The 16,387-nt window shown below is 33.2% G+C and overlaps 5 protein-coding genes across 5 annotated transcripts; 4 read left to right on the top strand and 1 right to left on the bottom strand.

Annotated features, from left to right (window-relative positions):
- Positions 1-98: 98 nt before the first annotated feature.
- Positions 99-555, bottom strand: Tsp_06077 (ribonuclease P protein subunit p20). Its single transcript, XM_003380297.1, has 2 exons — positions 429-555; positions 99-376 (listed from the first exon to the last, which is right to left on the bottom strand). Exons 1-2 carry the CDS (start codon positions 553-555, stop codon positions 99-101), a joined length of 405 nt encoding a protein of 134 aa, XP_003380345.1.
- Positions 556-824: 269 nt separating this feature from the next.
- Positions 825-3,726, top strand: Tsp_06078 (protein ARMET). Its single transcript, XM_003380296.1, has 7 exons — positions 825-860; positions 1,518-1,655; positions 2,073-2,214; positions 2,274-2,439; positions 2,652-2,683; positions 2,805-2,859; positions 3,720-3,726. The coding sequence occupies exons 1-7, from the start codon at positions 825-827 to the stop codon at positions 3,724-3,726; spliced, it is 576 nt and encodes a 191-aa protein (XP_003380344.1).
- A 3,686-nt stretch (positions 3,727-7,412) lies between these two features.
- On the top strand, positions 7,413-7,766 carry Tsp_06079 (hypothetical protein). Its single transcript, XM_003380295.1, has one exon. The coding sequence runs from the start codon at positions 7,413-7,415 to the stop codon at positions 7,764-7,766; it is 354 nt and encodes a 117-aa protein (XP_003380343.1).
- A 308-nt stretch (positions 7,767-8,074) lies between these two features.
- On the top strand, positions 8,075-13,205 carry Tsp_06080 (putative CUB domain protein). Its single transcript, XM_003380294.1, has 18 exons — positions 8,075-8,093; positions 8,356-8,605; positions 8,707-8,822; positions 9,140-9,260; positions 9,337-9,515; positions 9,581-9,814; positions 10,184-10,411; positions 10,496-10,648; positions 10,760-10,905; positions 10,979-11,174; positions 11,261-11,383; positions 11,459-11,619; positions 11,682-11,874; positions 11,959-12,093; positions 12,164-12,291; positions 12,347-12,560; positions 12,647-12,897; positions 12,966-13,205. Exons 1-18 carry the CDS (start codon positions 8,075-8,077, stop codon positions 13,203-13,205), a joined length of 3,087 nt encoding a protein of 1,028 aa, XP_003380342.1.
- A 2,710-nt stretch (positions 13,206-15,915) lies between these two features.
- On the top strand, positions 15,916-16,078 carry Tsp_06081a (conserved hypothetical protein; the record flags this gene model as incomplete). Its single annotated transcript, XM_003380293.1, has 1 exon — positions 15,916-16,078. A coding segment is annotated over exon 1 (163 nt), but the record flags the coding sequence as incomplete, so codon positions are not given.
- Positions 16,079-16,387: the final 309 nt, after the last annotated feature.

Below are 16,387 nucleotides of genomic sequence, written 5' to 3'. Positions count from 1 at the left end.
AAAACCGCTGTACCATTACATAAATGCAGAGTTTATTAGTATTATCACAAAATTAGACATGAAATTACATCGTCAGATATAAGGGATGAAAGAATGTATTAATAATCATCCACCGCCGCTTCGCATTTAAACAATTTGATGTGAATAGCAGAAGTTGTTCGGCTACGCTTTTCCACTTTCGCGTCGTCTACTACAGGTTCCAAATCGTCAATCAAGTTTACCGACGATGTGCATACATCAACGTTTAGAGAACCTCGTCCTTGCCTTTTCAGCTGCAATGACAGAGATATAGCTCGATTCATAGCGTCTCCCATTGCATGTATGTAAACTGCATTGTATCCACTGTCCAGAAGTTTTTTGCAAATTTTCATTTGTGCTAAATACCAAACTCATGATTCACTGATCATTTACAATTATCATCATCTCACCCTTGATGTGGGTTTTTTCAGTGATATAAATGTCGTTTTTTCGGTTTGATAAACGTGGCGGTTTTCGACGATGAATTACATGCTTAACTGTAAGCACTGCATTGTTGTTAGTAACCTCTCCTTCCATAACCTGTACTTTTATTGTAAAAGTGCAAATATAGCCATTATTATGCAGCCCAATGATACGTAAGGACTCAGTCGCTCTCCTATAAGTTTTTCACAAATTAGTTAATGATGAGCACTTCAGAGTGATTTTACCGATTCTCGCGCACTTCCAAAAAACACCAGTAAACCTATAAATCGTAAATTGAATTAAACTTTAAATTGACAGTCAGCAATATTTTACTAACCCTTTTTTGTGACTATCCAATAATTTTGGGAAAAACGAATGAATATATGTACACGTGCATATCAGTAATAAAAATACACAAAGTAAGCTCTGGAAATTGAATAGCGCCGACTAAAATAATACAGATAAAGCTTTTTTAGAAAATCATAATTATATACTTATTACCAGCTTGCCAGATTTTGAAGTGCGTCAACAAAACTACTAAATGTTATACAGTAATAATTTGTGTGCAAGTTCATACAGTATGGTGCTTTTAGCAAATGTTTCAGAAAGGAGACAAAATTTAAAAAAATTTGAATCATAAAATTTATAAAATTTGTAAAATTTAATTGTTTTTTCAAATATTTGTTACATTTTTAATAATATGATTTTATTTCAAATTTGTTTTTTTAATCTGGCTTCGTCTAGCTGAACCAGTAATATGTTATTAGCAATCGAGTGATATGCATAATTTATCAATTTTTATAAATTTTAAACATTTTTTTAACTTCATTTTAAAATTTACCTTTACAAAATAATTGATAATCAAGACATTGTCTACAAAAGAATGACGTTGCATTAGCAGTGAAATGCTTTTAAAGTGCCTGGTTGGTGTGTTATTAGTTAGATGGTCATCATGAATTTTTGGTTCTTAATTAGTGTTTCGCTTTTTTTATTTAATACTTCTGATTCTCTTCGGGAAGGTGATTGCGAAGGTGAATTATATTGAATCGTTTTAATTTTTTTAAATAATTTTAAAGCTTTGGTTTTTAGTTTGTATTAAATTTTTGGAAAAATTTATTTCAAAATGTCCTCCTGACACATTGACGGACATCAAAAAGCTGGAAGGATTTTTGAAGAAAACATGTGCATCAACAGGCGGAAAGGATCACCGTTTTGTAAGTATTTTTATGTTTTACACACATATTTTACTCTTCAAAATTATTTCAATCATGGTAGTGTAGTTTAATGATTATCTATATTTGAGAATGTTGAATATAATATTGAAATTTGAAAATGTTTATTATTAGGATAAATCTGAAATGTTAATTTTATTTTAAAATATTAAATAATTTGCAATCTTTATTATGGTGGAAAGAAAAAATCTTTGTTATTTATTTTTGCATTTATATTTAGTAATTATAAGAGAAATTAAATGGACGAATTTGAAATAGATTATATTGTTTCGTTGCGTCGTTTTCCTACTATATTTTCATTAATAGGTTTCTTAAATGTGATTGAAAATTTAATTTTTTATAAAATAGTGTTTTCTTGATTCAGCAATTCTGTAGTTTTGATTTTTTGATTTTATTAAGTGTTATTACATTGGTGCGTTGCCGGAATCGGCTTCAAATATTATGAATGAAGTTGTTAAACCGTTAAGTTGGTCAATGCCTCCGGAAAAGGTGTGCGAACGACTGAAGCAAAAGGATAGTCAAATTTGTGAACTCAGATATGGTAATTTTGTTCATTTAATTTTATAAAAATGTTTACTAATAGCATTTTCTGCTTTGAAGATAAATCCATCGACTGGAAAACGGTGGATTTGAACAAATTGCGTGTGAAAGAGTTGAAAAAGATTTTGGACGATTGGGGAGAAGTTTGTAAAGCGTGTACAGAAAAGTCCGAATTCGTCAGCCGAATTAAAGAATTGATGCCCACTCATTTGCATGCTAGTGAACTGTGACTGTTCACCGCGTTGTTGCATTTTTATCTGTTGTTTAATATGTTGTTCTTGAATTTGCCGAAAGATTAAACGAAATATAAAAATGAAAAAACTGAAGCTTATTTTATTTTTTGAAAATGTGGAATGAAACGTTGCACGTGTGCACATTTTTATTTCTACTTTTTGAATAGTATTTAAACCGGTATAATTTTTTTAAAAATATTTTCAGAAATGATGACGTAAATATACTGAAATGTCGTCGTTATTTGAATAATATATCACTGACAAATTTGTATACTGTAAGTACAGTAAAACATCATCACCGCACGCATGTAAAGTTATGCGTATTTTGAAAGTGTTTTTTTAAATGATGGTATTTCAGAAACGAATATGGAAGAACTGAATCGTGTTCTCGCTTGCATTGATATTGAAAATCGGTAAGTTTGTTGTATTTTTATTTTAATTTTGATATTGGAATATTTTTTTTGGTTTTCAACTAGATTAGTTGGTTTATTTGAGTTGAGTTGGAAAGTTGATTTCAAATTCAAATTCCATTGAAATGAATCAGTTAAGCAAACATGCAATTAATTCAGATATTTTTTCTTTATTTTTTAAACTATTTTTATATTTTGTTGAATTTTTTGCATGATACACGTGTTCTTGTGAAAGTATTTGAATTTTCTTCAATAGTATAATTCTTCTGAACAGGAGTGAATGTGAACAAATGTCGTTATCGATCGATGTGGTCAAGTTGTAGATGTTTTTATGTATTGTGATGATTTTTTAAAATCGTTACCGGATAGATGTGTAGAATTTAATTGTTCAATTTATTTTCACAAATTGGTATGTGATTTCGTTGAATTGAAGGGGCAGTGATAGAATAAATTCGTACGTAAGCAGATGGCTGACATTTAACCGACCTGTTACTTTGACGTAGTTGTTGAGCACAGTTTGAATTTTATCTTGGATGTTCATCGGCATGTAATGTTGTTGTTGTTGTTGTTTTTTTCTAATTATTTATTTTTTTGTGTTGAAACTATACAACATTCTTGTTCATTAAATTTGGGTGAATTGTTTTGTCAATAGAAAAATGTTCAACGGCAAAAAAAAAGACTTGTTGAACTTGATCTGAATTTTTTCTTTTCAAAATTTGTGCTGAAAATTATATAATAACTATTAACATTATTTTTTTGTTTCTCTTCTTTTTTTTTCCACAGCATTATTTACATTGAACACTACTTTAGTTGAGATCTTATCAAAAATAGTTGAGAATAATTATTTTCAATGTTTTTTTTAGTAGTTGAATTTTTGATATAGGCGGGATTGACGTGGTTGTAAATTTGACGAATGCTTTTTCAAATTTTCCCAATTATTCCCTTTTCTTGAATCAAAGTGTATAAAAGGAGAAGAGTTTCGATCAAATTTGGCAAATTGATTATTGGAAATGATTATTAATACTTTCAGCGTGCTTTTTTGACAGAACATGTTGATGTTGACAAAATTAATTAATTTTTATTGATGCTTTACAACTTGAATATTGTCAAATCAGAAAAACGAAACAACACTGATCAATTTCACCATCAAATATTTGACTGTAAAAGAAAAAAAATTAATAATAGAATATAGAAAAAATTGAAATTTTTTTTGACGAATTATGAATTGATGAATATTCATTTGTGATGTTTTATTTATTGGGTGCATTTTTGAAATTGTTTGCTCTAGAAGAATGCTTTGAATATTATCGTGCAACATTTTTTCACTTTGCCTTTTTATTTTGACAACTTTTCATATAAGCGATCCGGTCGTCAATCAACACTCGAGCTTCTTCTTCTTCTTATTTTGATAGCATTAATAAATCAAATTTCATTGCTCGAATTGTTTTACTTGCTCAGCTTTATTCTCCTTGTTTACACACTCTGTCTTTTCTCTCTTTATATTTTATGTAAAGACCACCACGAACCATAGGTATGCTATCAAATGGTGATAATTGAAAAATTTGCATAATTTCTTGTAAATGAGATATTCTTATTTCGAAATTTGTTTGGTGGGGGAGGGGTTAGTTTTGGCAGATTTGCTTGTTGAAGTTTTTTTTTAAATTTAATAATTATAACAACATTCGAGTGAACAAATGAAGAATCTTTTATTGTCCATTTCAAAACAGCTTAACATATCATATTAGCTTGTCACAGATATTTGCAATAATTTTCAATTTAAATGTCGGATATTTTTTTGTTATTTGAAAAATTTTATCATTTATTTATTCATTGTTGATGCAATCAGTTCTTTGTGTGTGTGTGTGTGTGATGAAGTTAATGTTGCCAGTGTGTGTATATTTAATGGGAAATATATTAATTTTTTCTGAAACAATAAAAAAGAATATTTCTCTGAATCATCACAACATTTCGTATATAATTATTCGTCGTGCCGTGTTCAGCTGATGAGACGGCCTTGGGGGTGTTGGTGATTAACCTCCATTTGATACATATGTCATCATTTTGACGGGCTGATTCTGCATGATGCGGTGACGAATGTCAGTCAATCTTGAAAATCCGTCTAAGATTTTCATGTTACTGATACTATTATCGATTGATTACTGTGGCGCAAGTTGTCAAAGGGAACGAGATAGAGAGAGAGAGAAGAGCGTTTTTCTTCAATATCTCAGTTGAATATGGGAAAAGCATACTTATGCATAGTAGTTATTCTATTCAAAAAGTAAATTGATATTTGAATTGTCTTTGAAAAAAGACAAAGAATGGAAGCAGCCCATTGAAGTGGAGTTGAAGATGTTTTATTTTTTTTTAATTTTCAAAAATGTACATTTATTATTATTTGTAATGTGTAATTATTGAAATATTTTGAAAAAAAATGAATTTCAATATTGAATAGAAAAGCAGCAAAAAGGAATAGAGAATATGGAAGAGAGTAGTGGTGGATAGATGGCGCTGAAGTCGTGAATTCTTGAAGGAGGCTGATCAGAATATAATGTGACGTTGCGTGGGCAACGTTTTGTGCTTACTGAACGCGCAAGTGCACAAGCGTTTTTATTTTCTTTTCGCTTCTTTGTTCTTCTTTTTGCTCATGTCATGGGTCTGATGCTTATATCGAGGTTTGCTTTTTTCTGATATCTCTGATCAGAGGTAAAAATTACAACTTGACAAATTGCTGCTATATATTTCCTCTTCTTCATCTTCATCTTCTTCATTGGAGCAATAATAATAATAATTATTATTATTATAAGTTGAGCACCTGTTGTTAGCCTAGCTTTTGAAAGACAATGGAAATGAGCCGCTGTCGACCCTGGCTAGGTCAGCAACGTCATCATTGGTTATTTTTTATTATTATTATTGTTATTTTGTGATTTTTATTCTCAAATAAATTATTATTTTTATTTCCACTTGTTCCAAATCAACCGTGTTGTGTGTATGTATGTGTGTGAGTGAGGAGGATTTTCCAAATTTTCCTTATATCGCGTCATTTTCTTTTTTTACTTGATCATCACTAATTTGATATTAAAGTTTATTTGTTCATTTGTTTCATTTTATATTTTTTTTTTCACTTGTAAATTTAATTTGAAATTTTATTATGCAGTTATTTATTTTATTTATTTTTCTATCATTAGCTTTGGCTGGACAGCGAGGACAAGAAATTATTGTGGAGAAAATATTTTAACAAACTTCCTTTCTCCGACTAATAAAGCGGCTTGGCATTTTTTGTTCGACCGCAGTGAAGCAGCAGCATTGTTTGCTGAATTGTTCTTTTCATCTTTATTTGCATATTCTGTGAACGTTCACGACAAAATTATTTATAACATCTGAACATTTTCATCATCATCATCATCATCATGCTGTCAATGTCAGTTTTCAATCACGGCATTTCCAATTTTCCATTGTTCGTGTCGTTGTTGTTGGCTGTTGTTGGTCAAAGCAGAAAATGGACCATGGACGAATTGTTGACATTACGATTTCCATATCTCAGTTCGAACGACTTGTACTTGGACGTCTGCAAAGCAGGTACGTACACGTAGAAGAAAGAAATTTGCATTTTCACGCGTTGATCTTTTTTTTTTGAAATTAATCCCCTTGATCTGCTTTTAATTTAGCACTGATCATTCTCAGTTTTATTATTTATTATTTGAGAGAGGGTGATAGTGAATTTAAAAATTTTTTCTTTTGTGTTGACAACACGCTTTGACAGTTCGATAAAACAAGCTCATGTGACGTTTTTTTCTCCCCAAATTTTCGGTGGCGTGATGCAAATTTTACAGCACGTCAGTCATCTTCTTACTGTGGTGGTGGTTGCTTTTTTTGTGGTTTTCATTTCTGCCTACTTTTCTCCAAACGCATTTTATTTGTTTTATTATACTCGTTCTTTTCTTGTATAATTTTTTGTGAACAATCGTCGTAGATTAGGTAAGAGAGGGGATGAAGTGAAAAGTACATTAAACTGTTAATCGAATTACATTTGGTTGTTGAAGTTTTTCTAATAATCATTCATAATGTGAACAAATTTTGCATATACACAGCTATTCAATGAGGAAGCACTTGTTATCTTTATCTTTTTCTTATTTCTGTACTCTACGTTGAGAGGTGATTAAAAAGTTCGAGAGAAAATAAGGAATTCATTTAAATTAATTTTTTCATTTTTGAATCATTTCCCAAATACCGTAATTGATCAAATGTTTGGCCAATCTTGTAGAGAATGAAAAGGAAAAAAAATACATATAATAAAGTAGGTGGAAGTGGTGTTTCTCACAGAGTAGATGATCAGTGTAAGAATATTATTGAATTTGAAGCTTACAAGTGCGTTGTTGCCTCTGTGGTTGTCAATGGTGAAATTGAAAATTAACCCCTGCCTGAAATTAAGCCGGCTATCAGTGTGGTTGGTCGGTCATGTATGGTTAGCTTGTATAAAAACTGGCCGCTTTGATGCAATTTCTTCAAAATCGATCTTCCAACATTTTCCAAGGGTTCAGTTTTTCTTCTGATGTAAAATGACATTTCTCACTGGTCCAATTGATTGCAATATAATTGGTCGGTTGAGAGCGCGGGTATTAAAAGGAAAGAAATTTTCTTCTCATCGTTTGCTGTTCATTTTTCGCGTGCAATTCAGGCGGAAAATCTGTAAAGGGCGGCCTCTAACCGAACCGGGCTCTACCTTTTGTGGGCAGATATTGTTCTACTGTTTCCCTTCAGGGGTTGTTGGTTGCATTGATGATGCCTGGACTGGTTTTGTCTTTTTTTTGGGCTCAGAACATGAAAAGCCTGACCAAAGCAAACCACACACCACACACTTTTACCATTTGATGACCGATTTCACTTTATCAACTTTGACAGTAATTGCTTAACTTGGCTTATTTATTTATTTATGTTTCTTCAAATTATTATTATTATTATTACAATATTCAGTGAAAAAGGGAAACACAGGGGAAAACAATTCAACTTAAGAAAGTTTGCTCTTATGTTGCTTTCACATGCGGCTACTTTGAAATTGTTCTTCTGTTGAACGCAAATTGGAATATGTACATTTTGATTGTTCCAAATGAATAACCGCAACTTTATTCGATTTGACATATTGTTTCGATTTAGCAGCGCATTTAACAACCGACTGCCAGAATGATAAATTTCAAATCTAATACTGAATTATTGTCACAAAATGCTGCCACAAATCAAAGGTTGAAATTGTTCAACTGAAATTAAATGAAGCGGATTTAATAAATTGAAATAAAACTGCCACAGACGAACGAATCCTGATCGACTGACGTTGGCAAATGTAGCACGAGTTTCAATTGTTCACTTTAGATTTATTTCGAATTAAATTCTTGCCGGCGATCATGTTCAATTTAAAATCAATAATTCAAATTCAATTCTTTCATTTCTTCGAACGTGACTTTTTTTGGATGAGAATTTTCATTTATCAATTTTTTTTTAATCTAGGTGGATTTTTGGCGGATATAGCTTTGACGCATGAAGAGGTGAACGAAATTCGTCACCTCAGAAGTGTTGCGTTGTCGAAAACAGCGTTAGCAATGGAAGATCATCATCATCATCAGAAGAAGGAGAAGAAGACGACGATGCCTCTTGTTGACAATAAGACCACCGCCCAATCGAACAGTGAGCAATTGCAAAGGTTGCATCGTCGTCACCACAGCAGATCGTGCAACAACGACGACAACAAGAAAAGCAGGTATGGTTTTACTTCGATTAAAATTTGAATATTTAAATTTCAAAAGTGGAAAAAGAAAATATTGCAGATTTCATTGTTTTCAAATTTTTTACTTTTTGCAGTTGTACTAATATTAAGCGAAGAAATCGGAAAAGAGTACGACGCGCTGCTACAGCCAGATCTGAACGTTTGTGGGAAAATGGTGTCATTCCTTATGAAATATTGGCAAATTTTAGTGGTAAATTTTTACAAATTTTTTCACTTGGAAGTTTTACAAATTACAATAATTAATTCGATTCAGATTCATTTAATGTTTGATTTTTTTTTGAAAAATTTCCTGATCATCTGTCAGTTTTTATTGAGCTCGAGCTGCACTGTTCGCTGATCTCATTAGAATAATGTTTGCTATTTGGTTTTTTTTATTGAAATGTGCTAAAAATAATTTATAATTAAGCAAAAGTTATTTTAATTGTGGAAAAATTGTTGTTGTTAGCATGGAAATTAAAGAAAAATTTCAGAAATACAATCATTAATTAAGTGTTTGCAAAATTGAAGGTGAACACCATGCTCTTTTTCGGCGTGCAATGAATCATTGGGAAAATTACACTTGTCTTTCATTCGTTCCTCGTACTTCGGAAGATTTCAGCTATATCGTATTTACAATAGCCGACTGTGGGTAATGATTTGTCGTGTAGTTTGTTAGTTTAATTTGGTATATTTTGATTTGGTTTTCTTTTGTTTCTTATTTTAAGGTGCTGTTCATTTGTGGGCAAACGTGGTGAAGGTCCACAAGCGATATCTATTGGAAAAAATTGTGACAAATTTGGCATTGTTGTGCACGAGTTGGGCCATGTTGTCGGATTCTGGCACGAGCATACCAGACCCGATAGAGATCAATTTGTAGATATCTTTTACAAGAACATTCAACAAGGTTTGTAAAATTGATAATTTCTTGCAGTTGAAGTTGATTTCATTTTTCATTTCGTTTCATTTCAGGTCAAGATTACAATTTTGAAAAGCTTAAATCATCCGAAGTGAATTCTCTCGGCCAAGGCTACGATTTCGCTAGCATTATGCACTACGCTCGAGATACTTTCTCCAGGGCAATGTATCTGGACACGATTTTGCCCAAGCCGGACTCTGTCACTTTGGAAAGGCCTGAAATTGGCCAACGCATCCGACTCAGTCCAGGAGACATCATTCAAACCAATTCACTTTACAAATGTTCCAGTAAGTATTATTATTTTTTTGCATTTGTTTTTTTGTTCTTTAAAAATTTTGCTTTTTGTGTTTTTCAATCTTCTCTTTGGCAGCAGAGTGGGCAAGCAGCCTCAAATTATATATATGTATATATATTTGAAAGCAGTTTAAATTTCTGTTTTCGATGATGAATTTTATTTTATTTTATTTTATTTTCATTGAAATGTCTGCAGTTTAAGCTGTTGCTATAAGAAGAGTCAATCGAACGATTTTTTTTAATGTGTCAGTTTAGATTATTTCAACAAAATATAAAATACCAAAATAATTTCATTTCGTCGTTTTGTATTTCTGTGAAAGTAATTCAACTATTCCACAGTTGATATGATGCTATACTTTCAGAATGTGGGCAGACATTTCTAGAAGAAAGTGGTAGCTTTGCTTCTCCAGATTACGATAGCAAAGCAAAACACAACGATGCGTTGCTTTGTCATTGGCGGATCAACGCACCAAAGGGTCATCGAATAATTTTAAATTTGACCTCAGTTTTATTGCCAGAGAATGTTGATTGTGGACCTGAAAATAGCATCGAAGTGCGTGATGGTCATCACAACAAATCCCCTTTAATTGGTAAAAGGAATTACATTAAAATAGAAAAAATTTTCATTCCATATAATTTGACTTGAAACTACTGATATTTTCAACTGTATTCAGGTCGTTATTGTGGACGTTTCAACGAACCAATACTGATTTCAAGTGAATCGAACAGATTATGGATACAGTATCAAGCGACAGCAGAAGAAATACCAAAAAAGAATTTGTTAAAAGAAAAGAAAAAGAAACGCGGATTTGCTGCAGTTTATCATGGTAATTTTGTTTTTTCCACAAACTTTAGTTGAATCTGTATATACATTTATTATCGTTGTTTTACTTATATTTTCTGTGTATACATGCATATATTTTTTTGAATATTTTAAGTTCATTGTGGTGGAAATTTCACTGCCGACAGTGGCGTCATAGAGAATCCAAATTATCCATACGATTATACACCAAACAGCGACTGCGTTTGGACGATCACTGTTCCAGAAGAGTATCAAGTGGCAATAATTTTCACAATGTTCCAAGTGCTTAGATTTTATTTTATTTCATTTATGAGAATTTTTCTTTTGCTTTATTTTATACAGTACTGTTCTTTAGTTAGAACAACATGAAGATTGTATTTATGATTTTTTGGAATTTCGTGATGGCCATGATGAAGATTCACCTTTAATTGCTCGCCTTTGTGGCTACTCGCTTCCGGAGAACATTAAATCGACGACCAATAAAATGCGCGTCCGTTTCGTTAGCGATGCTTCGGTGGAGAAATATGGATTTTCGTTCAACTTTATCAAAGGTAAATTAAAAAACCGCAGCGAATCTTGTAGTTGGTTTGGAGTTGCATCCATTCAAAATTTTATCTCTTGTTTTTCTTTTTGTCAGAATTCGATGAATGCAAAACTACAAATCACGGTTGTCATCACAAATGCGTGAATACGCTGGGCAGTTATCGTTGCGAATGTGATATTGGTTATGAGCTTCACAGTGATGGCAAAAGTTGCGAAGGTGAATTTCAAATGAACATCTTTTTTCCCATTACTTTCCCCCTTTAATAATAATTGCTTTTTGTTCGTCTTGCAGATGCGTGCGGTGGGTATTTGAAAGGCGAAAATGGAAGTTTGACGAGTCCAAATTTTCCAAACTTGTATCCGAACAAAAAGCGTTGCGTTTGGGAAATCAAAGCCCATTCTCAGTATCGCATCTTTCTCAACTTTACTCATTTCGATTTAGAAGGAGTTTTGGTATAAAAATTCGAATAATTTGTGATTGTTCCATCAGTGCATGCTGTGCAAATTGCTTGTAGACAAACTGTGAATACGACTATGTGAAAGTGACCAGCGTAGATGCGGAAGGGGCGGTGGCCAAAGTGCACGGTCAATTTTGCGGTCGTATTGCCCCTCAGTTTCTGCTCACATCGGAAACGAGTCATCTGCGAATCAAATTTGTCACTGATAGTTCGGTTCAAAAAAGTGGCTTTGCGGCCGTGTATTTTACCGGTCTGTTTTGTTGCTTGGGATCATTAGAAATTTTTTTTTTTCAAATCCATCTAAAATTACTCATTGGACGATCGATTATTTTAGATCGTGACGAGTGCGAAGTTGATAATGGTGGTTGTGAACAAATTTGCAAGAACATGATCGGCTCGTACGTTTGCGAATGTGAAAGCGGCTATGTGTTGTCCAATGACGGTCATCATTGTAAAGAAGGTGAGCGGGGTTTTTTCTTTTTTGTTTTTCGGATGCTGTTTGGGGATATGTGATTTTTATTCTCGGGAAGGTCCTTCAGGTGGATGCAAGTTTGAACTGAATACCGCGTTTGGTCAGTTGACCAGTCCTGGCTATCCTGAAGACTATCCAAACGACAAAGAATGTGTTTGGCATTTCGTCACCACTCCTGGTCATCGCCTGCAATTGGTATTTTACTTTTTCTTGTAAAATGAAATGAAATGAAAAAATTATATTAACGCAGGATTTTATTGAATTTGAAATTGAACCGCATCAAGATTGCGCATACGATCGAATCGACGTATACGATGGATCATCAGTGGATGCACCAAGTTTGGGTACCTACTGTGGTCCAAGGGCACCTGAAAAAATACTCTCGTCTAAAAATGAACTTTACCTATTTTTCCATTCTGACAGCAGTGTTCAGCGCAAAGGTTTTCAAGCACATTACACTTCAGGTGAGAGAAGTGAACTTTCACTTTTTGCTTCTCTTTTCTTTTGCATGTTTTTGCAAATAATTTTCTCTTCATTCCCTATTGTGCAGTTTGCGGTGGTACTATTCGTGCCGAGAGAACTGTTGGATATGTATATTCTCACGCTACATACGGTGGCTCGAATTATGAAAACCGTGTAGCCTGCGAATGGACTCTGTTGGCTGAGGACGGGATGTCTGTGGAAATTCAGTTTACCAACTTTGAACTGGAAGAAGAGGTGCACTGCGAGTATGATTATGTCGAAATTTACGACGGCGATTCCGAGAACGCGATGCGGTTGGGAAGATACTGTGGAAATAAGGTAATTTATTTTCCTTTCGGAATTGTGTTGTTCTATTTCAGTGATATTAATTACTTTGCCATGTTTAGCAACCAAATTTATTCATCTCTAGTGGGCCAGTGTTACGGGTTCGCTTCAGGGCTGATGATACCGTCACAGCCAAGGGTTTTGTATTTGAATACGTTGAAACAGATCCAGTTGAAGGACTGATCTATACTGAAGAACCTGGTCCTACTACTAGACCACCTTTGGAGCCGGTCATTAATGAAAAAGCGAACAATCGATTTCTCGCTAGAACTGCTGCTGGTCGTCGTCCATATATTCACTGAACAAAATTATTGTTCAGTGATTTGACGATTATGCCCAACTTTGCTCGTCGTTCACAGTCCATCATCATCATCTCTGCCACAACAACTGCTAATTTATTATTCTTTTTCTTATTGTTGAAATAGCATTTTTTCACTTATTGGCATCTGACTTTCCAGTCTTCATTCTCTCCTACCTGATGCCATACTTTCCTCCCTTTATGCACTTTCGAAAAGCTGCAACAGTAAATTTGCAGACTTCTTTTTTTCTTCATATTTTAAACACATCTCTGCACATCGTACTGTTTGTTGCTTGCCATTGCTTTTGGGCACTCACTCGCTGTGCGTTGCGTTGGCTGACGTTTGCTTATTATTATTATTATTTTTCGTATATAATCCTTTTCACTCCTAATTTTGGTGTCAACTGCCATGATCGCACATGGATTATTTTTAATTTTATCTTCATTTCTGTTTTACTGTACCATTTGTCATAGTTGTGACGTTGTGTGCATAAGTGATGCAAATGTTCTTCATTATTTGCTCCTTTCTTTTTTTCTTTTTTCGTTGCGTGCATGGCTAATTTTGCATAACGTTCGTTTCTCTTGTTTTCTTGTGATGAGTAATTTGGTTATTTTTCAATTTCCGCCTGCTTCGTTGCTGTTTCAATTTTTGATCTCTGATTTCTTGAAGCTGGCGCTTGCCAATTCCGGCGTCGTTGCTTTTCATAACTGTGCAACGAACGCGTCATTCTATTCATGTCGGGTATTTTCCAGCCGTTCATTTTGAAAAGCGAACAAACAACGCACACGGTGATGAGGCTGAAATATGCCAATTGAGAAAGCAAATCTGTGTGTCCAAAGATTATCTGGGCGTATTTCTCCATGGCTTTGTTTTGCTGCCTTCATCTCCACTCACTTGCTGCTGCTCCAAGCTGATCACAAACGGCAAACGTCGCTATTGGGTTTTCATTTTCTTTTCAATTCTATTTTCAATTATTCATTTTTTTACTTACTAATAATTTTACGTTCAACTAGCACACTAGCATTAATTGTAGCAGCACACGTTGTTATTATTTATTGGACTTTTCTCTTCTCTTAGCCACCTGACAGAAAGAGAGAGAGAGTGTGTGTGTGTATGTGTATTTTTTCGTCCCAGACTGATTGCGTTTCATTCCAACTCATTCATGAATGCAATTCATGTGGACGCGTGCCCGTGGACGGGTATATTTTTGTGACTCTTTTTCTATCTTCCCATTTTATCTAAATCACTACTTAGAAAAACATTACCGCTTTATTTGCACAAATGATCAATTAAAAATTTCTTCTTCAATATTTTGGTGCTCTTCTTCTATATTAATTGGATCGAATTGTATTGTGCAAATGGAAATCCAATTTACACCAACAATTTATATATTTCTATTCAATTTATGGTCAGCGGAAAATAAGACAGTGTATTTAATTTACTTACAACATACATGCTCTCGACATTCCACAGAATGGAAATCTGCCATCACAAGTTATCAAATGGAAATTGTATGCATGAAACAAAAATTCTTTTATAATAATGCACAAGACGTTGTAATGATGCTGAAATTCAGATGAATTTATAGCACAATCTGTATGAAGATAATTACTACAAATTGACAATATGCCTAGCCTTGACTACAGTACCATTTGCAGACTTGCGCATCTTTTTTGTAAATACTTCATCTGTCACTTTGCACAAATGAAAATAAAAATTCAAAATGTCAAATCTGCTTAATAATGAATAATAAGGTGCAGAATGAAAATTTCAATGCAATCAATATTTGTTTCAATCCAAACAATTGAATGCTAATCTTGTGGTACGTTCAACTGAACAGCAGCTACGTATACCAAAAGTTCAGATTTGTGCCGAGCTATATAGTTAGTTCATAGCCGAACAAATGTCAAGGCCACGCATTAAAATTTGCATGAAATTTCTGGTAAACAAGTACAAAGCCTACTTTTCATTACGTTAAGCAAGCATAGTTTTCACAATCGTCAATGTCAAGCCAAACCGACAGATTCAAGCTTGCAATATAAAACGATCACATTACTGCTAAGATCTACATACTATTTGATAGCGAAAATAAATCAAATTAATTAAAGTTATAAATTTAGTTCCAAAGTTAAAGTCACGTCAAAATTATTCGACCACTGAGATTGGCGTCAAGTCGATAAAATGCAAATTTTCATGCGTGGTCTTGCCGTTTGTTTGCTTTGGTGCTATAGCTCGTTACAATCCTCAACTTCCAACATATATGCAACTTCATTTAATATACTATTTTGTAACATTTCCATGATAACTTGCGGTGGTAAATAACATAATAGTTATTATTGTAAAATTGCATAACATATATTGCTTTTTTTGTGATTTTAGGTTGACAATCGTGAAAATTTTGTTTACTCATGGTACTGAAAAGAAGCTACAGTAGGACGTGTTTACCAGAAAATGTATGCAAATTTTTATTCGACAGAGACGCGCTCGCTTACGTGGCTTTAGTTTCATTGATTGCTGGCCTACGGCGTGCGGTGCGTTTGCAGTACGTTTCAATTCCACTTTTCTGCATAGTTTTTAAACTTTGTATACTTATTTTGCAAACAGTTACTTTTTAATTATAAAGTAGTTAATTATTGTACTTGTTGTAACTCTACTTTATGATAAATTGAGTGAGAACAGTTTTGATTTAATATCATTATTACAGGTTTAAAGAATGGAACAAAGAAAAAGCGAAATCACGGAAAGCACGAAGCAGAGCAAGAGAAGAGAAGAGGTAAATGTGATAATTTCTCGTGATTCTATGATTCAGGGATATGGATACTTCGAAAGGGTGAAATTATTCCTTAGTTTAATTAAATTAACGAAATTTGTAATAGGTAATAATTGAGTAAGATATTTTTCACTGTAAAACTGTACTTTTTGTTTTTCATATTATATTAAGATTAGGCAAGACTTCATCTTTAGAAGGATTGAAAGTTAATTAACTTTATAATCACGTTATATTATTTTTTTCAAATTTCGCATAATCAGAGACATTTGGTAAATAACATTTTTTGTTTAATTAACTTTTCTTGTCAACGTACGCAGCTAGTATGTTTAAATTTTAATGTAAAGATTTGCGATGAGATCCATTTATCTAGGTCATTTTTGAATTTTCAAATCTGAAGTTTTAGACATGCCGGAGG

This window comes from Trichinella spiralis, assembly GCF_000181795.1.
Source record: "Trichinella spiralis strain ISS 195 chromosome Unknown Scfld2, whole genome shotgun sequence".
Lineage (NCBI taxonomy): Eukaryota > Metazoa > Nematoda > Enoplea > Trichinellida > Trichinellidae > Trichinella > Trichinella spiralis.
The sequence above is the reverse complement of the archived record's forward strand: the minus strand, read 5'-3'. Positions and strand labels throughout refer to the sequence as shown.